The following is a 27,820-nucleotide window of genomic DNA, read 5'->3' on the forward strand; positions in this document are numbered from 1 at the left end:
GACCTATTCGATTGCCCCCCAATTTGGAAATCGCGGTAGTTCGAGGAGCGACGTGAAAGACTCAACCGTGCAGGCGTGCAAATCCGAGGTGAATTATAAAAAACGCACCACGAACCTACACGCGCAATCGGGAGCCGACACAAGCTACTTGAAGCGACCACGTGACAACACCCACTGAGCAGATCTGCTTATTTCTAACGTTAGCGATCAATGTTCAGTTGTGCCATCACTAGCACACGCACTTCCGCAAACAAGGCTTTGGTTCCTCTATATATACGAACTGAACATAATCTGATCACTAGCGAGAAAGCAGACCGTATTGTAGTATATTATATATTATTAAATTACAAGAGGAAATATTTGTACATCAAGTCGTAATTGATATTGTAATAGAATATAATATTTAAAGTAAAATTACATTAACAAAAGTTATTTAAAGCAATTCTTATATTATTATTAACATTGATACCGCATATGGATGTTCGAGATAAAAGCCATCTGGAAATAAAATTACGTACTAGAATCGCGTCGTCATACGAATATGAATCGATATATCGAACGCCTACAGTCGATATACACATTAGCTTGACAAACCAATCAAATTTATCGAATTGATATATCGATATATATCGCAAAAAATATATCGATCTTTTTGAGTTTGAAATTGGCAGAGGTCATATGATAATCCGTTTGCATTAGGATTAATTTTATTCGTATGTTGTCATCAAGTATAAAATTAAGAAGCGTTCGAAGAAAATTTGTTGACTGTACTCTAAAAGAGCCTAATGTATTAGAATGGGTACAGTACATGCTTCAAGGAAAAAACAAGAAGAACCAAGCGTAGTAACCCATGAAGACTGTATACCGTGCGTGGAACCGCAAGACAGAGTACCAGGAAATCCAGGAAGTTTCGAAGATATACACAAGAAAGTTAAAGATCTTTACCCGCAGAACTTTGATGGTGCGCGGCTCGTCATCAATAAAATACTTAGTGACCATTTTAACGTGACCCATACGATAACTCTTAGTTCCGTTACACCGTCTGGATACAAATTTGGTGCAAAGTATGTTGGTACAAAAGTAGTCAGTTTAAAAGAAAGATATCCCGTAATCGTGGGAGATATTACACCAACTGCAAATTTGTCCGCGTCTTTTGTGCATACCCTTGCATGTAGATTTAGATTTAAATTATCAGCGCAAATTGCCAATGAAAAATGGAAAGCGTTCAGTTCCAGCTTAGAATATCGGTCGAACGATTTTACTGTAGCGGTGACCTTAGCCAACCCAAAATTTAAAAAGAAGCAAGCAACAATGGTAATACACTTTTTACAATCGATCACATCGAGAATCGCGTTAGGAGCCGAAATTGCATGTCTTCGTGGCTCGAAAGTTCCAGGAGGTCAACAGACAGTCATGTGTCTGGCTTTTAGACACAGTACAGGACTTGCAACATTATCCGGAACGATAGGTGAAGCGGGCCTTCATCTTTGTTATCACCGCAAATCTAGCTCGCAACTGGAACTCGGGGTCGAGTTAGAAACAAACACGAGGACTCATCAGTCAATCGCTACTATAGTTTACCAAGTAAACGTGCCATACGCGGATCTTGTCTTTCGAGGTATCGTGAATTCTGAGACTACAGTCGGTGGCGTGTTTGAGAAGAAACTATACCCAATTCCAGAATCTTCGCTGGTTACTAGTATACTTTTAAACCACAAGAAGCAGCAATTTCGAGTGGGTGTTGGTCTCAATATTGGACAATGATAATCAACATATAATGTGGCTTGTCATTCTATCCTTTTTTCTTAGATCATTTATAAGAATGGTAGGAAATAATTCAATGGTGTAGAAATTAACGTAGGAGAGAATTGTAATTATTCCTTTCGAAATCTTACAGAGTGAAAAACATTTTGTGAACGTTACAATCTCTGTGACTTAATAGTTCGCGATAACGTTTTAACAGCATTATATGTATTAAATAATTGTTATGTTTATATATGTATTATAAAATATCCGAAAACTTTGAAGCATAAGACCTATATATTGATATACACTGAGTAAAAAAAGCCTACAATCTTTTTATCTAATTTAGTGAAACTAAATGCAATGTGCCTGATACATCGAAACTGTTATTTTTATCATTAAAAATTTTATTTAACAATTTTGTTTAATATCTATTAATTGAATATCATTCTAATCATCTCCGTTTGCTATCCTCTCATCCAAATCGTCGTATTCGTGAAAAGCGGTTGTTTTTAATTTGTCAAAATTCACATCAAATTTTTCACTGAGAAGTCCATTTTCATCGGCGTATTCTAAAATATCACAGATCAATGGCGATTCCACACCTAAAACGTACTCACATGTTTTCGGTTCGACTAGAAAAAGAGAAACACTCGATGGACTGGCGGTATGACTTTCAACACATTTTAATTTCACCTGGAAATTACAAAAATTGTGGTAGCTATATAAACTCTTTCGTATAAGAATAAATAAATCTACTCTATAAAATGTTTGTATATATATATATATATATATATATAATACTTCTGTTTGTCTTGGATTCCCAGTTTTATCGCAAATAGTACCATCGCTATAAAAATGGGAAAGCTGTTTCCGCAATTCTGGAGACTTTGGTCTTTTATGTGGATGTGCAGCAATCCAGTCCAAATGCTTTTGCTTATCGAATTTACCGAGATTTACTATGGTCTTTTTACCATCGCGTTCTATATGATATTGAACTACAGAGCGTCCATAACAAAATTCATACTTCCACCATCCATTGCCCTATTTTCATCAATTATGTATTATTGAGTAAAATATAATTACAGAATACGGTCAGAATGTAGAAGTGCAATACCTACCCCGTGTAAGCAATTCTTTCCGCTTAGAAAGTTTTTTACGGGACTCGCTTCCGCAGGACTAATACCTTGATCTGCTAACGAATTTATGGACTCTTCGATATTATTATGTTTATCGGTAACACCGACAGGATGTATTTCAACTCTAACACGTGCTTCACCATCCTGAAATAAATGCAAGTCAATTAAATCTTCAATTAATATACACACATAGCGAACATCATAACGAGAATGAGTATCAATTAATATCAATTGTATGAATTTGTTAAAAACACGAAACATGTGTTACACATCATTCCTTCTTTTAATTTATGATATTAATAGATAAAAGATCGACGTTATTTACAGTTAAATCGTGACTTTACAACATTTTAATATTATAACATTTTATATCTATTCTGAAAATATATACATTATATAGTGTTTTGTGATGTGATTATTGGTATTTACTTAAAAGCAATGTGTAAATATAATAAAAATGGCTGTGTACAAGTAAAGCAATAGATTTTGTGATGCTAAAGACACAACGGTGCATAAATAGTATTCATAATGTTATTGTAACATTCTTTTGGAAAAAAAAACGTAGATTTAAAGGGAATAATTGTATGTAGAAAAGGAAGGGACAGAATGAGATACAAATTAATGGCGACAAATGACAAGAACCACCAAGCACTTTGGCCTGATCCCAAAAATACAAAATATTCTGACCTGGCCCTCCTTATCTACATGGAAGATTGCATAGACTTCCTGCAGCTTGTCATCCTGTGCAACAAATAATTAATTCAATGTATAGATAATAAATAATGCAAACGAAAATTGTTTAACACTAAAAAGATTATTTATGACTTAAGAGTATAAGCCAAAATTACTTAAAAAATCTTGAAATTTAGTAAAATTGGAGTGTTTCAGATAGATAAATAAGATATATAATTATGATCAATGCAGTTTTCTAAGATTAGGTAAAATATAATATTTTATACTGACAAAGTGCATAGCATAATGGAATTTATTTAAAATCTACTGTTATTTGAAAATATTTTGCATGTGTTTCACATAAATCAATATCAAAAATTATCACTATCATACACAGAAAATATATAAGTAAATATATTTTATTTTAAATAACAATATATACATACGACACAGGCATAGTCAAAAATAAATAACTGAATACACAGAATGTCAAATGGATTTACCGTTACTTTTTGATATCGAAGTTTCAGACTTTCCATCTCCATTGCAACAAGAGATCTTGGCTTCTTTGGTGCATTTTCAACTGGATGACAGTTAATTTCATTTTCCCCTGTAGCTTGGGGCTTGTAATCAGGATGATTACATAGCCAAGGTGAAAGAACTATAACTTCATATTCACAGCTAGAAGGCTCTTCTAACGAAAACAGCTCGTGTTTTCCATGCTGATAACAAACATAAAGAACTTTTATCTTTCGTGGCTTATTAGTTAAGTCACAAACTGTACCATCAGCCATTTCAACTTCAATATATGGCATATTGATTCCATCAACTTTTTTAACTGGTATATCTGCTTTCCTAATATTTTCTCTTTCTGCATACTCAGCTAAAAGCTTTAACTCTTGCAACTTATCAAAAGTACCCAAATAATATTCTTGTGTCTTCACTTTCTTCCCATCTCTATCTTCATGATATTGACGTGCATATCGTCCATGGCATAATTCATATGACCAATAAGATTCAACCTATAAAAGATACTTATTTATGTTAAACTCATACATGATACATTTATGGCATTTATAATGCATACTCTATAAGAACAAGTATTTTGTTTAAATAATGCTGATAAAATTTCTATTGGATTTGGTCCATTGTACGGTTCATTATAACCTTGCTCTTGTTCTGAATTATCAACTATTAAGCATTGATATTGCTCCTTATTTGCAGTTGTTATAATATAAGGTTCTACATTTGTTCTAGATTCCTATTAGGTATAATAAATATGATGTAATATAGACATAACAAAATATTTAATAGATATTGATTTACGTTTCAATTCTAATAATACTTACTAATAAATCCGAGCTAGCTTTGCCCGGCCAATTAATTTTAAAAAGAACCGTATCGTCGAAACTTCTGAAATCGTGTCCATATACTATAATTATAGTACACAATACTATAATAATATAGACATTACAGTATTTCCACATTTTTATAAAATTGCAATTATTTCATCATATTTTTAATCGAAGTGTATGTAAGATATCTTCGGGTTTATGATAACAGCAATATATCTGCAAAACAGAAAAATTAGTTTATATCACTCTTTGATGGTTAAAAAGTATTTGTCCGATTTCATTAGGCAAAAATATAATATATTTGTACGTTTAATTTTTAATAATTTAAATTCTATTTTTTATGAAAAACAAACGTTTCACTGTTCTTGTTGAAATAATTTTCTTGAGAAGTTGACACCACTTATAATTATGTCCAAATTCCAGTAATTTTATACCACGTGAACTGTATACGTGGTCATATTTCTATTCAATTCTATCTAGTTTCATAAAATACAATGAGTATACATAAAGGAGTATGCTTAAAAATATGTAATTGCTTATAATGATTTCTTTATTTCAAGTAGAATTTGTTTCATAAATCCGTAATAGAACTTATATTAGATTCGAAGCTCAAAGTTTGAGAAAACATCTGTATACACCTATCTAGAAAAAATCGAGTACAACTCACGTATGAACACATAGCAATAGCCAATCAAACAGTTTGCAGATGGCGTTTACAACGCATAAAAATTCGAATTCCCGCGGCAATCAATTAAATTCTATTTTATGGATTCTATATGTAAATTGGATAATTTCTTTTTCAACAGATTAATTAATTTAGAAAGAGAGAGAGAGAGAGAGAAAGAGAGAAACTCTGACGCCATACAAGTGGGTCTAGTAAAATACTTCTTATTCAAATTACTAGCGATTTGGCACAGACCAGGAGAAGGGATCTCTTGTTCGAAAGTTTATAGAACCGCCATTGCTACTGAGTAATCTGACGACTCGACGAAATCGTTTCTATTGTTAAAATTTCAAGAGTTTGGTGTGCCTTCTCAATACTGATACGTTTAACCTGTGATTCATGACCGAGAATCGAGATCGGAAACTAATCGAAGTAGAAAGAGGCATAAACTAGTTCGACCTTAAAAGTCATTTGGCGTTGACCATTTATTCACATTTTATAGACGAAAATCTGTGATAATTCGAAAACGTGTACTTCCAACTGAAATAACATGTCGGATACAAGACGACGACGAAAATCTAATCAGTCTTGTGGTTCTGATGACCTCTCGGACTCTTGTGAAGAATTAAACGCAACGAAAGAAACCCAGGTTAGCTGCTACAAAGGTGTTTTCGATTAAACATTTCGAAGATTTTAAACAAATAGTTTTACCATCCTTTCACGATTTCTGAGCTCCTGTCGTTTATCGAATTTTTTTGCTTTTTATTGAACTGGATTGAAAGTTCGGTGGAAGATCCGATTAAGTGGATTAAGTAGACTGCTGTAATACTTTTGAATATAATCGTAACTAGGGAGACTTTCCTTTGTGTTCGATGTACCGGCAAGTGGTTTTGCGGCGAATTTCTCAATTTCGGTGCATATCAGAATCCAAATAAAATTATTTTGTATTATCAAAATAAAATGTACTTTCATAATATCTGAGAAACTTCCAATAATAATTTTTTAACATTGACATTACCTAATTTATTATAATCCCATTTTTATTTTCCTGTAGTTTCTTTATAAACTTTTTCTATAGAGCAGCGAGCAAACTGATGGTCATCAGGATTCAGAATGTGATATCTATCCTTCTGATTCTGATGCTGAATCTCAAGATGGTGCATTGCGAGAAAGTGGAGATGGGCAAGAAGAAGAAAAACCGCAGAAAAAGCTGGATGATGATGAAGACAGACGTAACCCACAATATATCCCTAAAAGGGGAACATTTTATGAACATGATGATAGAACCATTGATGAAGTAACAGATAGTGCAGTTGAGTCACAAAATGAGAGAGAAACCAAAGAAAAAAAAGTATGGAAAGATAAAGAAGATAGATGGGATCATGATCGATATAATGATGAAGAACAGGCACCAAAGAGCCATGAAGAATTAATAGCTGTTTATGGCTATGACATAAGAAATGAAGAAGGTCCACCTAGAGCTAGAAGAAGAAGAAGATATGGGTAAGTACATCTCTGAAAATATTAGAGTGTTTGTAACATTCCATATCATGTGCTTTATATTTTTTAGCCGTGGTCCTAACAAATATACGCGTAATTGGGAAGATGAAGATGCATATGGAAAGCCTGGAAGTAATGTTTCAAATAAAAATAGAAAGTTCAATAGAAGTGGAGAAGATTTTCCTGCTTTAGGAACAAATAAGAATGCTTCCACACATGTAGAAGAACCAGTAATTTCATCAGCTTGGTACAGTAGTAAGAATAAGTCACAGAATAAAGTACAAAATTTTCCACCTCTACAAGCTCAAGGTGATAGTCTGAAATCAAAATCTAGCAATACGTCTAATACTCATACGTATGTAATATTTTTTAAACCATTAGATTCTTTTACTTAGATATATTTAATAAAATTTATTTCAATATTTTGATATACAGGAATGAAAATAAGGCTCCTAATGAACCTACAAATCCAGCCTGGAAGAAGGATACTAAACATTCGTCTCACATTCAGAGCAGTAATGGAAATAGTGGAGCTGGTGGTGATGCAGATAAATTGATTAATACAAAGATATCTTCAAGAGATAATAACAAGAGGAACGTTCAAGAGTCTGTAAGCTTGGCAGCGAGTAGAACACGTGGACGAGGATTCAGAACAAATGCTAATAACAATATGGTCACCAATAGAACAGTTGAAATCAAACCAAAGGGACGCGGAACCGGATTGATTACGACTGAGAATAAGAGAAATAATATACAGAATGATGATGAGCAGCAAATTACTCATGACATGAAACACATTAGCGTTACTGATGGTACTCAATATCATCAAAGTGGAAGACATAATAGTGAGTATTTGAATCATGTGTAATATTGCATCTTCATACTAATTTGTTTCTTGATGTTCTTTTAGAAAGCTTCTATGGACAGTCCTCAAATCAGCAGAGATCAGGAACGGTACCTCCAAGAATGCAGCAACAACAACCACAACAGCAACAACAACAACAATCAATTCAGCAGCAAGATGGTTCTGCTAATAGGCCAAAACGTTATTCAAGTTTGCGACAGCGATCTACTGTTTCGGATAATCCAGGACCACAAAATTATCCACCACAACATGGGCAACATGGACAACACAATCAACACAATCAACACAATCAACACAATCAACATGGCCAGCATGGTCAACATGGATATTTTCCTCCTCAAGGTAATAAGATACAAATTCACTCAGAAATGTTATTATCTATAAAATATGTTGGTGAGTGAATAATATAGATATGGTACATCAAATATCCTGTATTAATATTTAACTTGTATGTATATGTATTTAGCTGGAAATTCAAGAGGTGTTTTAGATTCACAAGGTAAGAATGTAGGTTACTATGTGTGTATAATTTTTTATTTATTTGTTTTTTTTTGTTAAGTAAACATAATTGTTTATGTCTGCATATTTGCGTGTTATTTTTTATTATATTTACGCACTTAAATGAATGCTCATAGCATATATTTCAATTTTATAGGATATCCACAAGGACATTTTGAGCAAACCACATCTGTTGCTACTGCAACTGCACCTATGACTGGTCAGCCTGTAATTCCTATACCACCTAATGGTCAACCTGCCAGTTATGCTCCACCACCATTTTTAGTACCACCACCTCAGTTTATTTCTCCACAAACTGCTCCACCTAGTATAATTAATTACGTTCCTGGTCCAAATGGACCAGCATTTCAACCAAATTTCCAAGGTTATCAAGGTTATAGTTCACCAGTACAGGTACATTTTTCTACTACAAAATCTTTTATTCTTTTTTTTAAGTTACATTATCTAAAAATTATCACATATATTTTTTATTTGATATTTTATAGCCACAACGTCCTCCACCTCCACAAGAATTGTTTCAACCGCAAGGTTGTACTTACTATAGCCCAGCGCAGCAGCAACAGCAACAACAACAATCAGCTCCAATGAGACGACCAAAAGCAGCTATTCCAATTCTTCCACCACCAGAGAATCAACATCAGACCAGTCGAGGAAGAGGTAAAACCACACAGCCACAACAAACAAATCAACTTGGTAATACACAACAGACTGAACAAGAAGTTAAAATTAACTCAATAGAAAGTGATCAGAAGACTGTGCCAGAACAGTTCGATAATACAGAAATTGAACAAGCAGAAATTCAAGAAACAGAGAAAATCGACGGTTCGAGTGCAATAGCGAATCCTGTGGTTGAGAATACCGAAAAAGATATTAAAATTCTTGATATCGGAACACCACTGAATTTGGGAGATACTACTGCCAATCAATTAGACGATATAAGTGCTAATGATTCATCAAAAGTCACTATGAAGGAGGAAAATATTATTTCGCTTAAAGCTATGGAGCCAGTCATTGAAAAGGCTGAAAATGATTCAAACAAAGTAGAAAATACAACGACTGAAAGTACAGTTGTTGAAGAAGCAGTAGCTTGAAAAAACATCGTACAGCGTGTAACGTTCCTTGCGAAAGACATAATTGTGACATTTCGTGAGTATGAGTACACATATATCATAAAGATACTGTGTAATTTTATTGACGTTACCATGCAATTTGTATAGGAAAATGATTTTCACAAATTATTTGTGAGATACTTTAGGAATTGGATGTGTGCGTGTCTAAAATATATTTTGAATGACTATCTAATTTCAGCATATTGTTGTATATTTCGTAGGTAACATTTGTATCAATGTTTCACTACGAATTCCATCGATCTGCTGCTGTCATTAAACGTCACCCTTCTATATTGTTAAACTCCTTTCATATACGAAGTCTACTAATAATTAATTATTAGTAGAGGCAACTAGTGTTAAACTTATTATTGTATATCGAGTATTAACGCATGCAGCATCAGCTGGTAAAATGACTAATAAATCGATATATCTTTTTAATACCAACGGCTATTGTAAATAGGATATAGTCAGGTCAGTAACCTCAGTATGTATTGTTTTTCGTGTATAAACAAATTTGTACTGCGATTCAAGTAAACGGTGGATGAATTAAGTACATTTATTAGATAAAGAACCACTACTTAATGCTTTAATTTTACTTATATTACACTAGAACAAAAGAAATCTTTAATCTGCATCGTAAAGAAATAATCGTTACATAATTTACTGTATCTTAAAGTCTAGTTAAGTCAAAGGTAATACTAACTATTAAATTTGTCGTTAATAAATGTTAATCGGCTTTTCGTAATAGCTATGAGAAGTCCAAACCGCGATTATTCTTTTTTTTTTAAATACGCTTATGAAGATATGCTTTGTTACTGGCAAGGTGGAATGGAAAGATAATATATTGATAAGAAGTTTTTTCCATAAATGACTAAATTTATTTTCCTCTTTTTAACTTATTAAGTTTTGCATAAACTTTAATTGTACGGATCCTATCAATTAATTTTAACTTGTATAAAAGTTTCATTAACAGTGTTGACATCATATAAACAGTGGGATTGATCTTTCAGTTAAATGATTCTCATATGCGGTAAAAATGTAATTTTTGTGGACTGAAGATAAATTCGGTCAAGACTATATGAAGTGCTAGTAGAATTGTACAGAATATAAGATTTACATCATATATTTATGACATAGCGATAGTATATATTATTTATATCTTATTAAAGTTTTTACATACAATTTTGTCAGCGAACTTTACGTATCGTCTGAAGATTACATACAATATAATAGTTCTAAATACAATCATTCTATTATGAAGAATGATTTACAAATTCATATGTGCCTATGTTATAGTTTACGCTCTGCGAGAATAAACATCGAGCTTCTATGTGGTAATTTTTAATATTGTAAGTACATTTTACATATTAATTCAACAATATTCAATGTTTCGTTATATCAGATGATTCCATTTTTCAATGGAACTTATAGTGTCTACCAATTTTTATGAATTTGGGAATTAAATATAATCGTTTTCACAAGTATTTTTTATTATTTAAAATACTACCGAGTGGAACATAGTGTTTTTGTTATATTTATGTAATATTTTATACTCTACATTAGTATTAAAATTCAAATTACATGTAAATAAATTACTTGTGAATCTTACTGCGCATCTGATAGTCATATTATTGGTGTATATGCATCCAATCAATCGTGTTTTTCATTCTGCTGAATAGTGGTTATAGCACTGAGAGGTATAATTTCGGTATTTCGTTGAAGGTTATTGTTATTCTTAAACGTCGTTCGTATCGTCGTGGTCCGAGATTTTATTCGAGGAAAATTAGATGTGCTCGCAAGATATCCACGCTGTATTCGAGAACCATTCTCTCGAGCACAGCGAAATGTACGCCTAAACGCCTTCCGAAATTTCCCTGTAATAAAAGTCCTTGATTAATTGTTGAATACTTTCTGTAATATTTTACAGGTACATTATATACAAACTAGATAATTTGCGTTGTTTTAAGTTTGTATTACTTTGAAAGAATGGATCGTTGTAAAGCTTAAATCGAGGTATAATACTATAATTAAGATTAACATCATTATTGTCGTTTGACTTCAATTTTCATTATAACTTTAACGAAAAGGGTAAGCCATATAATATTTCGTTATCGACCTTTATTTTAAGCATACTTTTTAATTCTTAATAGATCATTTAAGTCTCAGATATGCCTATCAAAACGCCTTCTACGTCTGCATCTTAAGACAATTAAGTGATCATCGATCGATTGTTTATTTCTAATGAAAAATTCCGATTCTCGAAACTAGATTTTAAAGTTTACTTCTCTTGTATCGTCGGTTATGTGTACAGTGAAGTGGTTAAATTAAAACGAAAAGGTTAATAAAGATTATCGGTAAAAGAGAAATTGGTTTTGTAAGGTGGCCAATAACTGTGGAATATAATACAGCTCACCCTAAGCGTAATTGAGATTGCGGAGGACAAAACCCAAGACTACATCGATCCTGGACAAATTCGTTTTCGGCCTGAGTTCCTTCCAAGACTGTATTAGGGACTTTTTTCACCCAAGAGACTCGTATTTCCGCATGTCAGAATTGTTCACGACGACTTTGCGATGCAGATCGACATTCGTTTGCCATGTAAGCGTAGCTGGGTTGCTGGTTTGGCCTGCGATCGTTCGTGGGGTTCAAAGGCGTGCATTCTCGGAATGTACGACCAAACTCCTGCCGGAACTTACCTGCAAACCATACGCTGAATATCTCCTTTTGCTTTCACCGTTGCCATCGTTTCTATTTCCGGTTTCATTACGAGTCGGAATTATTAAAGTGGAAATACAGGTATGTGTAGTCTTTTTCTTACGAACTAAAGTATCTTTCTAAATTTGGAAATGTATTTAAACGATATGTACACCTTTGCTGCCCGAAAAGCATTTTGAAAAGAAGTTACAGCAAAACTTTGTTGAATCAAGTGGCATAATATAACGATCAACTCTGTAAAAGAATCGTGCCATTGTTCTTTTCGAACTCTTGTACATTTTAAAATGCAAACTGAAAGTTAGAAACACCAAAGTCGTTATCAGTTAAACAGTGAAACATCGCTTCATTTAATTACCAAGTTCTTTAAGTAAACGAGATAGAAATATCTGGGGAGGTGCATGTTAATAACAGCCGTGAGGAGAGCTCTCCGATAAGTTTTGAATTTCGTAATGAATTAAGAAGATAGATTTCGTAATGAATAGGGTGATTCATTTTGAATCTATACATAGTCGTACATATATCTAGAAATCACTTCAGAATCATTAGAAGGGTGAAAAGAAAAGACAGCAGAAGAGAAGGGAGGAAAGGAAGAATTTTACCAAAAGTCAATTATCTTAAATATTCTATTCACACATAGGAACGAATCACCTTATTCCATTAACACAAGAAGTAGCACCGTGCAATCCATAAAATCCATAGAAAGTCACCTGACAGTATGCGGCGATAAAATTTAGAAGCAGTATAAGCTGTTGGTCGACCAAATCGCGAAAAAATAATCCAATTGTCCAATAAAATTATCTGACACGCGCAATTGAAGCACGATCGATAAACTATTGTTTGTTTAAAATTAATGAAAGTCAAAAGTCGTTTACCGCTCATGAAGTTGTAGATCAGAGGATTAACTGCACTATTGAAATAGCATAGGCCATGCGCGATTAAGCTGATGGCGTTTATCCATTTATTGGATGGTAATGTGGTGGTATACCTGAAACGTTAAATAATACGGACATCAATTTGCTTTGAACAATAATGTCGTTTCCATCCCAACTGTTGTAACACACGTGTTCGTCCATAACCGAAGTATTTGAGTGTTTTTGTTTGTTACATTACGTTATGTCGGACATTAGGGTAAATTGAACTTGTGTAACATATCGATTAGTGGAAGATACCTTAAAACGGAGAGTAAGTGCACAGGGAAATAGCAAATCGCAAATGTGATGACCACCGTGACTAACATTTTTGCCGCCTTTCGTCGAGATCTCAGCTGCACTTCCGGATTTCCGCCACCGGTCGATGGGATCTGGCTCATCTGGGATGCTCGTGACGGTACTGCAAATGCTTGGTATTATTACTTATGTCGTAGAGTTATCGGTTAGTTTTTGCTACGACCGTGATATTACTGATTGGACACAGCTTAAACGTTTAACTGTAAAATAAACGTCCACGAAAAGGTTAAATGTCGCGTTAAATACATTCGTAGTTATTCGCAGTTTGGAATTTCGAACGTTGAATACTAATGATACTGTCGATAAGAAAAGATGATCGTGATGATACGAATATCCTGTAGGAGTAAGGAGAAGTAAGAAGAATGACATTATTTGTATCTCATCAGATGATGATGAAGATGCAAGACAGGTTTGTATATCTTCTTACATTAAAATATATATAATTATGTCAACTGTAAATTCTTAGCAATTATAATGTGATGTATCTATGCTTAATAAGTTATGAACATGTTGAAAGACATTTAGAGTTCAAAATGTTATTGTTTCAGAATAAAACTGATGACACACAAAGATCAGTTATCAAGTTAGTAAAAGATAATCATAATTCCCATTCTAACTTCTTAATAACTACTATAAGAGTAGAAGCTTCCTTGTGTGACAATGAAGCAGTGAAAAGACGTAAAAGAAAAGCATCTGAAATAGAAAATGTTGATAGTTCTTGTATTGACAAAAATTCTCAAGTTAATTCTCAAGAAGCTAATGTTAAAGCATGTAATGCGAAGGAGGAGGAAGAAACAGAAAAAGGAAAAGAGGAAAATAAAATATTATTGAAACCACAGTTGGTTGTAAAGGAGAAGAAAACTATTTCTTCTATGGAACAGGATATATTCTCTATGTTTATTAGTTTATGTTTACAGAAAGATCGTTCTGATGATATGAAAAAGATTGTTAATAAATTAAAAAGACGTTATGAACAGTTGGATCCTGTATATGCTCATTCTGAAGCTTTCAATAATTTTTTAAATCGAAAGAGAAATGACATAATGGAGAGCAATTGTAAACTTTACATATATATAGCTGAAGTAACGAATGAAATGAAAAATTGCTGTAAAGGAAAGTCGACATTATTATCAAATAGAGATTATTTTTCTGATGTAAACAAAACAAATAGAGATTGTAAACTAAATAATTCCAATGCATCTACTGGAATGTGTCCAAATATGACACAAACTAGTAATAGTATAATTAATGATAACGAAATGTTGTTGACTAACGAAGAAAAACGTACAATGACCTGTACGAGCATGTTCTAGAAATATTTTATAATAGCTCCGTTACGCGTATAAACGCGCGGTCATCGATTACGTATAATTTTCTTTGTAGAATAAAAAATACAAAGGAAACGTAGATCGATCGTTTGCTTACAATTATGTCCTGGAATGTTGCTCCTCCAAAGGACTTTTACAATCTGCCAATAGGCTACGCTCATGAAGATCAAAGGTCCGGTATAAAGGAAAATTAGTTTGACGATAGTAAAGGCGACCTGGCTCCTTTGACTCCAGGATATGTCGCATTGCGTGAATAAAACGGTCTTTATTTTGATGTGCGTAGGTGGGACGGTATGCAACACCACGAGATCTGGAATATCTGTACAAACGTTGAGCGTTGATGCATAGTTTTTCTCATAGTTTGTCAGTAACTAAATATAATATGTCGAGTGCCTTAATTTTCGAATAAACTATTCCATAAAAGCGTACTCTAAACATGAATTATATGCTTGTTTCACTGAATTGCTATTTAAGGAAAGATATTATATTAATATTTAACTACCAAATAGAAGGGCTATCGCCCAAATTCCGATGATCGCACTTTTTGCTCGTCCAGTGGTAGACTTAAATCTCAGGGGAAAGCATATAGCGTACCATCGATCTATCGATATAAAAGTTAGGGTCAATATGCTCACGGTCACGGACACTGTCTGCAACAAAGACCAAGCAGAAGCAGATTTATTTTTCAAATATTTATATGATCGTCGGTAGAGATAAATGCTGTAAAAACAAGAGCTCAAGAGTTCATTCCTTGCTCTTTCGAGTATCATCCAGCGTTATTTAGAAGAAAGAAATTAACCGCGTTCATTATGAATTTTAATTTGTTCATTCATGAAATTTCCATAACTTCCGTTCGCTATAGAACTTACGTGTTGCATCAGAGATCGATCGACGATACAGTTAGACTATTTACAGGTAGTTGACATTCTTTGGTATACACGGGAATACGAATATAAATACTCGTTCATGTTATAGAATCATAATAGATCATGTTATTATAGACATTGACATATCTTACATTTTGGCTTTTTACCCGGTAACATGATTTATTCGTATTGACATGTTATGAATATAAAACGAACGGTTAGAAAATACGGCCGAGGACTTGGTAGGAGTTTTGCTCCTCGGAAAATGATAAAACTGCTGGCTCCGTTGGTGCGCCCCAGCTTTTTCCTGCCGGAAAATTTATTGGCTTCGTACCTCAGCTTCGAGTTGTTTTTCTTTTTGTTCGCGAACAACTCGTGGAATTAATAAAATGAATCGCACTGGTCAGTTCGACCTAAATTTCTTTTCCCAAATACCATTGGTAGCGTGTTTGATACATTTGACGACCAAGTGAAAAATTGACCGAAAGTCGGCACTGATTAAAAACTAACAAATCGTTAAGCAAATCGCATTTAAAATAAAGCATTTCAGCCGTGAAACCCTTTCCGACGTTTACCGAGAAACGACATATGCACATTCACGTTCTGTTTATCGGGCATTTCCCGTGTGACGTCTTTCCATACGTTATGCTAATGCGTTTAGAGGTCCGACTGCGAGTGCTTGCTGTCGATTGAATTTCCGAATTATCGTCAAAGAGCTAGTTGCGAAGTTTCTACGCGGCAACGTCGGGTATATTCGAATTGATCGTCGAATTGGTCAGTAGCAGGTTCAAACATCTAGCTTCAGGTGCTCTCGACAGGTTCCTACTTTTCCAGACATTAGACTTTCACCGATTAGGCCACCGCTCATAGCTTTCGTACTGTTGCAGCGTGGTCGTAACTTTTCATCCCCTTTTTGTGGCAAGTAGCAATTTACGATTATAATCCGACTAAATTTCTCCTGCGAAGATCAAGGAGAAACGTATAGATGTTATTCATTTTTACATTGATACGTACTTTCCACGTTCTATCTGTTTAATGAAGAGTTTCTATGTAAATGTAGTCGTTTCATTTCTATCATGGAATCTATGCGCGCGAGTGGAAGATAAATCGGAGTACTTAGAATCTTACTCGAAGATAACGATGCTCCGAGCTCCGGGCATACTTTAATTTCAATGGTGATAGGAGAAGATTAAGCAATTGAAAAATCCCGAACATCGTTAGCCGCGACTTGGAAATACGGCTTTGATACAGCGGAATTACCAAAGGGAATCGTAGCTATCTCAACACGAGTAATTTGTCGTTTCTTTCATTTGTTTCTTGGTAAGAAAAGCAGCGAATACCCTTGATTCGATTTCTAGGTGCGGCGACCGATTTCTTGCAAAATTATTTATCAGACAACCTCAATTATCGATATTAGTTCAAGCTCGTCTTTCTCGTATATTTATAGCAATGTGATAAAGGAAACTCCGTTTTGTCGTCGGTAGGGGACATTTGAAATTGAAACTGTTTCCGACGAAAGACACAAATCCTACTAATCCCAAGTGACTATCCGTTTTCCCTGTGATATACGATGCTCGTAGAATAATTGAAATAGTTGTACGTGATTTTTGTCGTTTGCAATTCGGGCAGAACTCGTTACTTTGTGATATACAAATGGAGATTAAAGATCGACTTTCTTTCAGAAATACGATGCGTGGGTATTTATATTGGGTACAAGATCGATCGTTCCTTACTGCAGTTGTAATAATTAGAGTCGGTCAAGGATCCCGGCAAGGAGATATTCGAGCTGTAGGGTAAATCGATCGGCATTAGAATAGCAGAAGCAAAGAGCGGTTACGTTTAACACATAGAGCAAATTGTTCCGGACGCTTTCGCTTGTCGTTATTCTATCCGGCATAGTTTCCACGCAATTAACAGAGAGGCCTGCGCCAGGCGAGATATCCCAATTTATTCGTCGCGTTTAGGCAGGAAATTTCTAAGTGCACATAAAAGTAATTAAGGTGAATTTCACGGTATAAGTAGTTAAACAAGACAGAATTCTCTAATCGATCTGTAAAAGTATAACATGGAAAAAGTTAGATAGGCGTGGAAGGAAAAGAAAAGAGGTGAGATGTTTGACGGAAAGGATATATACAAACGCGAATCGAATAATTCCGCTTGGTCCTGAGGGGTAACGGATAGGTTGCTCGTCAGCCTGAACAGAACCCATTGTTTTTTCAACCCCCACCTAATGCGAGACGATTTCACAATTGTTTGTCACCGTAGGCGATCGTAGAGCGCGTTTTAATTAAATCTCGGCTATCTGCCGGTCACACTCACAACTGCATTCGTTACGCCAGTGCGTGCCTAACGTACTACCGATATCACGACAATACCACTTGGGGCTTTGCCCTTCGGTCACCAGAGCGATTGAACCAACACCAGCTGCCTCGATTAACGAGTGCTAGCTTGACGATGATAACTGACGGATCAACGTCGAAATCGCTTTTCCAGACGAGAGAGTATCGGTGCAAGCTCTTTATCGTTTCCTTTTTTTTTTTTTTGATCATCAACTAGTAACACGAATCGTGTCATTCTCGTGCCACTTTCTAACCAAACTGTGTATATCACCGAGAATACATTTATTACGCGCCCTAAGAAATTTTTATTGAAGAATTTTATTATTCTGATTTGTTTGTTTACATATGTATATGCTTGACTTTTTGGGAAGGTCAACAGGTACAATCAATGGCACACACGCGAAGAATCTTCGACCTTTTCAATCAGAGGAATTATAGTTTTATTGGTGGAAACCTCAAGCCAAAGCATCACAAAGGGAGATATTAGGGTAACGTTCTGAAAAATTCACGTTATCGATTCGGTCACGAGAAAGAGCTGTTCCCTAGTGAAATATCACCTGACTCATACGACTCGTCTGCTACGAATAGTCCCTTGGTCGCCGTAACGACCCCGAAGGCACGCAAATTTTGTATCATTAGCTCCTTCGTGTCTTTCAAGTTTCAAACTCCCAAATGACGCACGGACCTAGCGGCAATATGTATCCTTACATTTCTTCAGAGTTAAATAATCAATGAGGTGCCGATGCTGCTGATACATATTTTTGAACGACCCTTGGGATTACTTTGCGTTACGTTCGCCGGGTGTATCGAAAAACCCACGGGAAATTCACTTCGTGTCACGCCAGGTAACGTTTTGCTACGTTGAAAAAGTAAAGTATCTTGGGAACACATACGTCCGTCTCGTGAACTCTTAACTTCGTGCCAACGTTGGTTTGTCGTAAGGCAAGAGTTGCGTGCGCGATTACGATTCAACGGTCTGACCATGACCAGACCTACTTCACTATGACTTCCTTCACTTTCAGAAAGATATGGAAACTCCATATGTCCGAAGTATTTCAAAGATTTCTTAAACTGCACGACGAAAACACGTCGCGCACTGTACATAACTGTAACTTCTATGTCTTACGGCATTGGCAAGAATTCAAATCTCGCGATAGATAAAGTTAATCGTCGTAACGAGGAATTATATCGTTTGCTACTGCTCGCAACTGTACTATTCTGAAAGTAGATATTTAGCATTACGGGTTTTCTATGTAATGTGACAACTCACAAAATTTTTCTTTTCTTTATTGTAATCCTATCCCGTAATGTCGGTGTACGTGATAATATTCCAAACGAGCAGAGCTTCTTTTCCCCGTGGAACCACCGCGGAATCTCAAACGTTGAAAAAAGCGAAACGACGCTCGTTACTTATTCCTTCGTTTTGGCGAATGTAATCGTTCCTTTCTGAAGATCGCTAACGTCTACGTTATGTATAACAGCTATGTTCTCGTGTATGCGTAGTCAGAAGCCAGGAATCGTTAAACATTCTACACGAGCCAGCCGCGATCTTATCTGAAATGCAAATATACGAATCTCCTGACAAATTACCACCGCTATAGGAAATTGCCATTTGGTACGGTAATATGTTTCTCTCGAATAAAAGAAAAAAATATACAACTTAAGTCGGCTTTCGGCAATTGTACAACATATATTTACATCTTAGATACGATAGAACCTGGTAACAAGTTGGGGAATACAGAATAACGGAGACTTTACGTTATCGAGGAAATGCGCTCGTAACACAAGAGGGGTTTAATTCTCGTTCGAAGAGGGCTGACCAATATTACAAGCCTATTGCAGTCGTTCTGCTATTTGCTACTTACTTCTACGGCGGAAACCTTTATTTTAATCTTGATTAAAGGGAGCAGCGAGGTACGATTATACAAACGATTAATTCCACAGCACCGGTTTCTAGCTGGTGTCTTTGTCATCGGATACAGTGCGTAAGTAATTAGAAGGCTGTTGTACGGAGTATCGGCTCGAATATCCCACAGGGTTGAATATTTCATTTAAACGGACGTTTTGTCGAGAAATATCCGCTTTAAGCGTGTCTTAGTTTCTTCAAAAAAAGTTCTTGGCTGCTATCCATAGCCGAAGAAATTATGCAATGTATAAACAGCGTGACGATAAACACGCATTCGCAGAGTGACGGCTCAGCGAGACCCGGTATTCTCGTTATAGCTAGCTACGTTACGCTCGGTCTCTTTGCTTTTCGCGTTTACTTCCGGTAAAAAGTACTCATGTACACGTAGAGACGTTGCTGTGCTTGCGACTCGGCACGTGCTTCACCCGCTTTTTCCATCTCTCCGACATTCGTCGGGCTATCTCTTCTTTCTTCACGCTGGAATTTCGCCTAGCGATTCGTTTTTACTCGCGACGGCCTCTCCCGGCTGTTTTTCATGAAAGTAACGTTACTTCGGTCCTTGATGAATTTCTACGCGGTGAACTAGATGCAACGAACGCCGGTTGTCACCGACATTCACGACGGAAGTAAAGTTATCCGGTCCAACACAGATGAGAAGCGATTATTATTTCGAAAGCGGGACGAATTCAGCTTAGTGAGTTAAATTCCTTGAACAAGTTGAGAATGCAGAAATAAGTTATCGTGCAGTAGGAACGGTATTCAGTAACACGTTGTAAGATAACGCGATTTGGTCGCCAGCTGAGGCTGCCTTGGTTGTGCGAGCATGTTGGTACATCCTAACGAAGGCACAGACGCAGGATGCAAGTTTGCACATCGGCGTGGATATCCGTGGTCACATGCATGGGACTATGATAAACGAGCCGAACGATATTTCCACACAACTGTATTTCGGTATATATAAGCGTAGCCCTATCGTAATATTGGCCGATCGAGTTTTAATTAAATGTAGGATTACACGCGCTCTTGACCGCACAGGTCGATCGTGGCAAACTGCAAACCAAATCGTGCATTCTACGTTAATTATCCCTTGGACGAAACACTACGGTGTATCGTTTGCAAATATGTTGCTTGAGACGCGTTACACGAATACCACTGTTTCCATAGCCATTAATGCAATATTAATGGGACGTCAACAGCGTAACCTTTCTTCTCCATAGCTTCGTTTTAGCAAACCTGAGTATGACTCCGTCGTTAACATTGTTGCAAAAGCGACGATAATTATGACCAACTATGGATCGTTCCTCGCGTTCTCACGCGTATCTTACCATATAGCGAACACCAAAGTCTGAAACAATACACCAACAATAGGCTATAAAGCAAGTTTGTGTAACGTTGTCTTGGCTCCCGATACGAGATACGCCCTTTGTAGTCTATCACCTCTTTGTAGTATCGCAATAACGTGCTAAACTCGTTTTCTCCTGTTGCTTATTTCATTTTATTAAATTCCATCGCGTAAAACGCTCGAACCTTCTGCAGAATTAATTAATTATTATTCAAAACTTATTTCGAGTTACGCGATATGTGCAACAGTGTCCCGTTCGACTAGTCGAGTATGTTATTTCTGTGTCCGTTTGCTTCGAAACGAATCGAAAATTCGTAAAATTCATTGCGCACCGTGTAATTCGCGTATTCCGTTTTATCGAGCGAAATAACGGCGATCAGAAAGTTCGTTTGTTCCGCTGACGCGTCCTCACGATGTTTATTCCGCTCGGTTGCCAGATGCTACACGATGCGAAATCGCTTGTATCTCATTTTGAATTATAAGCGCGCCATTCTCTTTTTTCCATTCTTTTGTGATACACGATACGGTCATTCGTGTCTACTTGGCCTGCTAACATGTGATGATACGCGAGGAAAATGAGAAAGAATGCGGCGGCGTCGCATCTACGTGTGTTACGTTACACATTGCGTAAGATAAATATTACGAAGCGGCAAGTGGATTGCATAACAGATGGAATTTACGAGTGTCCGCTGTAATAGTCGGATCCTCGGTTAGCTATCAATCAAGCAGCATAATTCTTTTGTTAGCGATTACATAAATTTTTTTGCGGTCAATGTCGAAACCTCCAGAATATGTCTCATCCGAATGTCAAGTTTCGGACGGTATCGTGGATCGGGCGTGAAAAATGGTAGACCCCGAACAGGTCATTCTTCTTCGAAAATTGGATGAAAGAACGAGGGATGGAGGTTTAAAACGATAATGAATTTTTGAAGCTTTGCCTGTGGACGTGTTAATTCCTTTACATGCAAATGCCATAGTTCCCAACTTTTTTGTCTAATCATTTATGCTTCAACACCGGTAACAATATCAAATACAAACTCAAACTGAAATTTGTTATAGCGGCGGGAACGTGGTCGCCGTCAGCCACGCGTGACGTTTAAATCTGTTCGGTGATGTACAGCACGATCACAACCATTGATCATCATTCGCTTTAATTTTCGATTTGCATATTGCCCTTACTAATGATGCAAATCAATTTCTAACAACTTTTAATGACACTGAACAGTAGATTCATTATTAGAATCTTTATTACTATTTATTATTATATTAAGTTGCTATTAAGTTCAGCTATTAAATTATTATTAGGTTGAGCAGATGGAGGCGCCGGTGCAAAATTGGCAGCCAACAGCCTCGCATATACAAAAATTACGTATTGGGTATGTCTTGATTGGCCATACCCCGCCAACACGGCACTTGACCGTATCGACGCGCTATTAAAGTAGCGAATACCCTTTTTAAACTTGTGACAACTTGTGCCGGCTTTATGTTACATTTAAAGTGATATACCGAATGCGAGAATCGCTACTTGCATCGAGCCATCTGTCGAACCGTCGACGAACTAAAAATGCTGATTCACGTCGCCTCCAAAGAAACACAATTTGGAAACAGATAATTAGATAACAAACATGCAAACTGCGATTGAAATTAAAGGCAGGATGGACGGAAAGAAATACGATTGTTTCGACCTCGATATTGTTCGAGATATTTAAGAATTTACCTCCGGTTGCATTCCATAAGACGTTAATTGCATAATTTCAGTACATAATTTGATTTACGATTAAGGCTTCCCAATCATGTCGTTGAGTCGGGAAAATTTAGGGGCGAATGCGATATCGGCTTTTCACCGGGTTGATACCGTTCGTTATTAGCCACGCGAAGAAGGATATTGTAATTGAGTTAATTAAAACTTGAATAAAGATATTTGTGTTCGTGAGGCGGGTTCTATTATTCGAAACTAGCCCGAACTCGTCGATAAACCAACACGAATATACTAACGACGCGAACGATTCAATATTGAAGAGGAATTAAAAAAAGTGCTCTAATCTTCGTTGAAAATTAAAGTGATCATCTTTAATTCATCGCCGTGTTTCGTGTCTCAATGTTGAGTCAATCAGGTATCTAGGCATAAACAAAACATGTCCGACGAATATGAAAGCGACTAGAATATGAAATTAAGAATAACACGGCAGACTTATGAATTTATTATAAACTCAGGCCTCCGTCTGGTTTAGCAGAGAAAGCCTTTATCCATTACATTGCGAGTTGCAAAAAATTTATGCGTCGTATAAACTCGGAGAATAGAAGATGCCATGAATTGTTGAATAGAGAAGATCGCGAATTTTCATGTGATGTGATGTCGTCGATCGAATCGCATCGGAACTACATTCAATTTTGCAATTAAGGTAGCTGCTCTTTACTGCCTCGAACATCTCCAATCTCTTGTTGGCTCGAATTCGAACGGTAGCTTCACTGCAAGCTTCCGCACTCTCGAAATAAATATCGAAGAAAAGTTCAACCGGTGGTACGAGTAGGAATCCAGCAGGTAACGAACGATAACGTGGGAGAAGAGTTCGCTGGCGCATCCAACGAACGTGCACGAAATCTCTAATCCCTGGATGCTCTCCAGAAAGAAAATATCGAGAAGCGTGAATGCAACATTTTAGGATGTTTAAAAGCTGCTTCTCTTTTTAGGCTTGCTTCGTGACTTTTTCAATTAAAATCGCACGAAAGATAAATGTTAATCTAATAAATGAAGTGTGATTGTCATACCTGGAGATATGGCACGGCTTTGCACAAGGTCAAACCTAGAAACCAGGTTTCGGTGATGTCCCACAGTACGGTGAACGGAAGACAAAGCAATAAAACTAGGAAATCGGCCACAGCTAAATTGACAATAAAATAATTTGTCACCGTTCTCATAGAATGGTTCCTGTAAACCGCGATACAAACTAGCGCATTCCCGACTAGGCCGACCACGAAAACAACGCTATGCGACGCGATCAACACCCAGTCCCAAAACTTGGGGAATATATAATTTATCATACGATCCACGTACTCTTCGTTTGAGATACAATAACTATTGGTGCAATTCGTGGTATTGTAATCGATGTCCGATTCGTCGGTGTAATCCATCGCTGAGTAGTCGTCCAAATAATCGATGGCATCGACCAACGTGGATATCACCAATGCCAGCCATCCCGCGATCACTAACTCAAGAGGATGCATCTTTCTTTTTCTCTGTTAAGGATCCCTCATACGTTATTGATATCGAAAAGCACGAACCCTCTTAGGGAGAGTTTAGCAAACAACTCCCTTTTTTATAGATTACTGCTGCTTTCAGTCTCCATTTCGAACGTTCTCAAGTTCGACGTTCGTTCAATAAACGTTTAGCGTTCAGGGATGAAGAAAAGGGAGAAATACACGGCGGAAAAGTTGTCGCTTCGATCCGATTCGCCTCGTTTCCTCTGTTGTGGCCGAGTGACATTTACTTGTCTCCGATTTCCATGATATTAAAGACGACTCTCCTTGTTCTATTTCTTTATCAGCGTCATCTTCTAACATTGATCACTGATACACCTGCTTCCATGCAATTAATATCGCAAACCACCAGAACACTTGATTCTTGGTAGAATGGTTTAGATAGAATGGATCGTTCTTCTTTCCCTGTTTCTACCGTAGGAAACTTCTTTGGCACCAAAATGAAAACCAGGACTAACAAAGAAAGTTTTGGCCGTCACGTGTTCCGATTTCCCAAGCGTTGAATTGTCTAATGAATTTCTTCCGACTAATGGCTCGACAAATAGAAAATGATTCTTAAGTTCACCCTGCTTCGGTCCTTTCCTTTTCCTCCTCTTCTACCAGATTTTCCAGTCTGCGGATAGACAATAAATTTGCTGTCGAGTCGATACCATGGTAAGTTTTTGCCTACTCTTTCGTAAAAAAAGAAAGCAGTGTCCACAAGAATTGGAAAACCGAGAAGTACCTCGGTGGGATGCGTTTTATCTCGTTCGAACGAAAGTATTGTCCCACGGTTTCCCTCCTTTTTTCGATTTTACTTCTAACGTCTGACCGAGCTCTAGAGGGAAAGTTCGAGATTAAATTTAATTACAGGATAGCGGTGAAATTGTTCGAAAGTAGCGAAAGGAATTTTTCTCGTAGAAGTTAATACAGAAGCCAACGACGAATCGATCATGTTGATTTTCGATCAGCATAGCGATTTATCGTGGCTATTCGCGAAACGGTAGACGATATCGATCGGCGATTAAATAGAAAAAATCTTCTGGATCGTGTTCTCCGCAAGTAAAATGAACATTGCTGTTAAGTTTAACGAAGCATCGCTCGGAAACTATAATTTAATCGAAATTTTAATTGTACTTGAGTAGAAGTTACTGTGGCGTTACGACACCATGGTGCAGTTTATAGTACGGAGATCGTAACGCAATTGCACGGTGTCTATTAATTGATCGTATCGTCGTTCCGCTCGAAAAATCATTAGCCTCCGCTAATAAATTTCGGTTAAAAGCGCTAAAAGCATCGTATTCGCGTTTCAGATTCTTCATACAAACTCGAAATTCCGTTGCTTCGCTGTGAAAACTTTCCAACAAGAATTTTTTGGATTTCTGATTTCCCTCCGAGACGCACGACGTTTGAGAGAAAAAGAACCACTCGATTATGCTACTAATCTTACGGGTTTTTCTACCACGTTTTTCTGACGTGTCGGAATCGACAATGACAACCAACGTGCCGATTAATCAGAAAGGTGTCAAAACCATTCTAGCACCGTTTATTATGCGGTTCATGGTTTGGCATTAATAGAATTCAATTTTGTGATGTTCGTGGGACAAAAATTATGCGAATTGTCCACTTATTATAATCCACTAATTACGGTTCACTTTTCCATCGATTTCTTTTAATTTCAAATTCTCAGGATATACGGTATTACTATGTTTGTTTTCTACAAGATTCGAATGTTACCGCAGTATGGACTTGTGGAAAAATGATAGACGTTCGAAATATTTTTAACACGGCATTCGACACGATGTTTCCGACTTCGTTCCAACATGTACTGCAACGGAAATATAAATTGTCATAAATCTGTCGGATTTGCATCAATTGTGGAGGATTTCGATTTATTCGATGGAAGCTTCGGTGCGTTTCTTTTTTTCGCTCGTCACTTCCGCATTGTTTATGGTGCGACAAAGCGGCAAGTGAAATTTCCGAAGATTAATCGATTGGATTTCGCACAAATTCCGAGAGATGTTTGAGTACGCGAAAGCTTTTGTCGCTTTGTTCTTACTTTTCTCTGTAGTCGTCGGACGAAACTAAAGGAGTCAGTTCACAGATAATATCGCGTGCACAAGCTTCGTCGAAAGTCTAAAAAGAGAAAAAGAATTCTACGATCATCAAAATTTTCCCTTTGTTCTCATATTAGTCCAACCAACTATTCATTTCACGGTGTTCAACGAAGTTTGCAAGACCCGAATATTTTCTGTAAACTTCTAAATGCGGCGCATGCAACGTTACTTCGCGTATTTGTTATTCAATTTTTATGATTCCTTTTAATTCGCGATCGCCTATTTCTTACTTATTACTTGGCATTGAAACATATGCGTCATCCTCACTATATCCGCAATTTTATTCAAAATCATATCACAGTCACTTGCTTTTACACACCGCATTCGTTTATGGGACTATTGTTTTTCATACGAAAATTAGTATTCATCGTTGTTTAATGAAAATTTCTGGTAGTAAATATTCTACGTATTCGAGTGACTAATTTTCACAGAATTTTGCAACTGTCTGCATAAGATGGTAAAACACCGCATGTTCAAAGTTTTACGTTACATTAATAACAATGTAAAACCACTGTTTGATAAAGGGAATGTATCACAGGGTTTGTCGAAGATGTTGCGTGATGTGTGTCACGTCGACTTGTTAGAAAAGGTCCCAGTTCGGGAAAGGGATGTGAACGCGACGACGGATTCTGCGAAACTGAGGTATGTACGTCGTTTTAACGAGCGCGCGTAGGTGCGCTAGTACTAGTCGATGTCACATTTTGTCCTGAAATTTTCCCATGTCGAGCCTGATGAGTACCTGGTGATTCTTACTCTTTCGCCAATTTTTGTTTGTTTTTTTTTCTATTAAAAGACAGAGTGGCCTGTTATTAAAGGAAGACAATTATAAAAGTATAGCTGAAATGAGCAATCCTATATCGCTGCCTCCAGTTACGTTAAGTGGTAAACGTTTGCAACGTTCATGTTTTCTTTTCGTTAAACAAACAACGTATAGTCGTTGGATGTGCTGGAATTTCTGGGTATTTCAATCCTTTTTCTACTGTTTAATCGCTCTGCAGCAGCGTTACGTGTGTATCTATTTTTGTCAATAAATTCTACCAGGTAAAATTAAATTGCAATCTTGATTTTACGGCCAAATACAACTTTACGACGACTTTGATCGGAAATGGTCTTCGAAAAGATTCGACTGTATTTCATGCAGAAGTATAAGCTCCGTCAAATAAAAGTCAATAAAACAT

The 27,820-nt window shown here is 36.5% G+C and overlaps 4 protein-coding genes and 1 non-coding gene across 16 annotated transcripts; 2 read left to right on the top strand and 3 right to left on the bottom strand.

Moving 5' to 3' along the window:
• The first annotated feature begins 761 nt into the window (after positions 1-761).
• Positions 762-1,853, top strand: LOC117164695 (mitochondrial import receptor subunit TOM40 homolog 1). The gene has a single exon (XM_033347922.2). It carries the CDS (start codon positions 796-798, stop codon positions 1,762-1,764), a length of 969 nt encoding a protein of 322 aa, XP_033203813.1. The 5' UTR covers positions 762-795; the 3' UTR covers positions 1,765-1,853.
• Positions 1,853-5,548, bottom strand: LOC117164693 (endoplasmic reticulum lectin 1). Of its 2 annotated transcripts, none has more exons than XM_033347917.2 (8): positions 5,263-5,548; positions 4,904-5,125; positions 4,642-4,815; positions 4,058-4,576; positions 3,570-3,623; positions 2,865-3,026; positions 2,548-2,787; positions 1,853-2,439 (listed from the first exon to the last, which is right to left on the bottom strand). In XM_033347917.2, exons 2-8 carry the CDS (start codon positions 5,039-5,041, stop codon positions 2,194-2,196), a joined length of 1,533 nt encoding a protein of 510 aa, XP_033203808.1. In that variant the 5' UTR covers positions 5,042-5,125; positions 5,263-5,548; the 3' UTR covers positions 1,853-2,193. The 2 variants fall into 2 exon arrangements, with proteins under 2 accessions (XP_033203808.1, XP_033203806.1); XM_033347915.2 differs by having other exon boundaries at positions 5,217-5,548.
• Positions 5,549-5,752: 204 nt separating this feature from the next.
• btz (CASC3 exon junction complex subunit) lies at positions 5,753-10,434 on the top strand. Of its 2 annotated transcripts, XM_033347913.2 has the most exons (8): positions 5,753-6,222; positions 6,652-7,076; positions 7,144-7,428; positions 7,509-7,918; positions 7,984-8,280; positions 8,405-8,437; positions 8,594-8,850; positions 8,943-10,434. In XM_033347913.2, exons 1-8 carry the CDS (start codon positions 6,124-6,126, stop codon positions 9,546-9,548), a joined length of 2,412 nt encoding a protein of 803 aa, XP_033203804.1. In that variant the 5' UTR covers positions 5,753-6,123; the 3' UTR covers positions 9,549-10,434. The 2 variants fall into 2 exon arrangements, with proteins under 2 accessions (XP_033203804.1, XP_033203805.1); XM_033347914.2 differs by lacking the exon at positions 8,405-8,437.
• Positions 10,435-11,038: 604 nt separating this feature from the next.
• LOC117164694 (orexin/Hypocretin receptor type 1) lies at positions 11,039-27,279 on the bottom strand. Of its 10 annotated transcripts, none has more exons than XM_076620529.1 (8): positions 26,880-27,279; positions 25,271-25,363; positions 24,058-25,159; positions 15,338-15,485; positions 14,933-15,154; positions 13,451-13,610; positions 13,154-13,266; positions 11,039-11,440 (listed from the first exon to the last, which is right to left on the bottom strand). In XM_076620529.1, the coding sequence occupies exons 3-8, from the start codon at positions 24,511-24,513 to the stop codon at positions 11,217-11,219; spliced, it is 1,323 nt and encodes a 440-aa protein (XP_076476644.1). In that variant the 5' UTR covers positions 24,514-25,159; positions 25,271-25,363; positions 26,880-27,279; the 3' UTR covers positions 11,039-11,216. The 10 variants fall into 10 exon arrangements, 9 of the variants coding, with proteins under 9 accessions (XP_076476644.1, XP_076476641.1, XP_076476639.1 ...); XM_076620526.1 differs by having other exon boundaries at positions 26,873-27,279; XM_076620524.1 differs by having other exon boundaries at positions 26,585-27,279.
• On the bottom strand, positions 22,605-22,744 carry LOC117164934 (U11 spliceosomal RNA). Its single transcript, XR_004465769.1, has one exon. It is a non-coding gene; the product is annotated as a U11 spliceosomal RNA (small nuclear RNA).
• Positions 27,280-27,820: the final 541 nt, after the last annotated feature.

This window comes from Bombus vancouverensis, chromosome 8, assembly GCF_051014615.1.
Source record: "Bombus vancouverensis nearcticus chromosome 8, iyBomVanc1_principal, whole genome shotgun sequence".
NCBI lineage: Eukaryota > Metazoa > Arthropoda > Insecta > Hymenoptera > Apidae > Bombus > Bombus vancouverensis.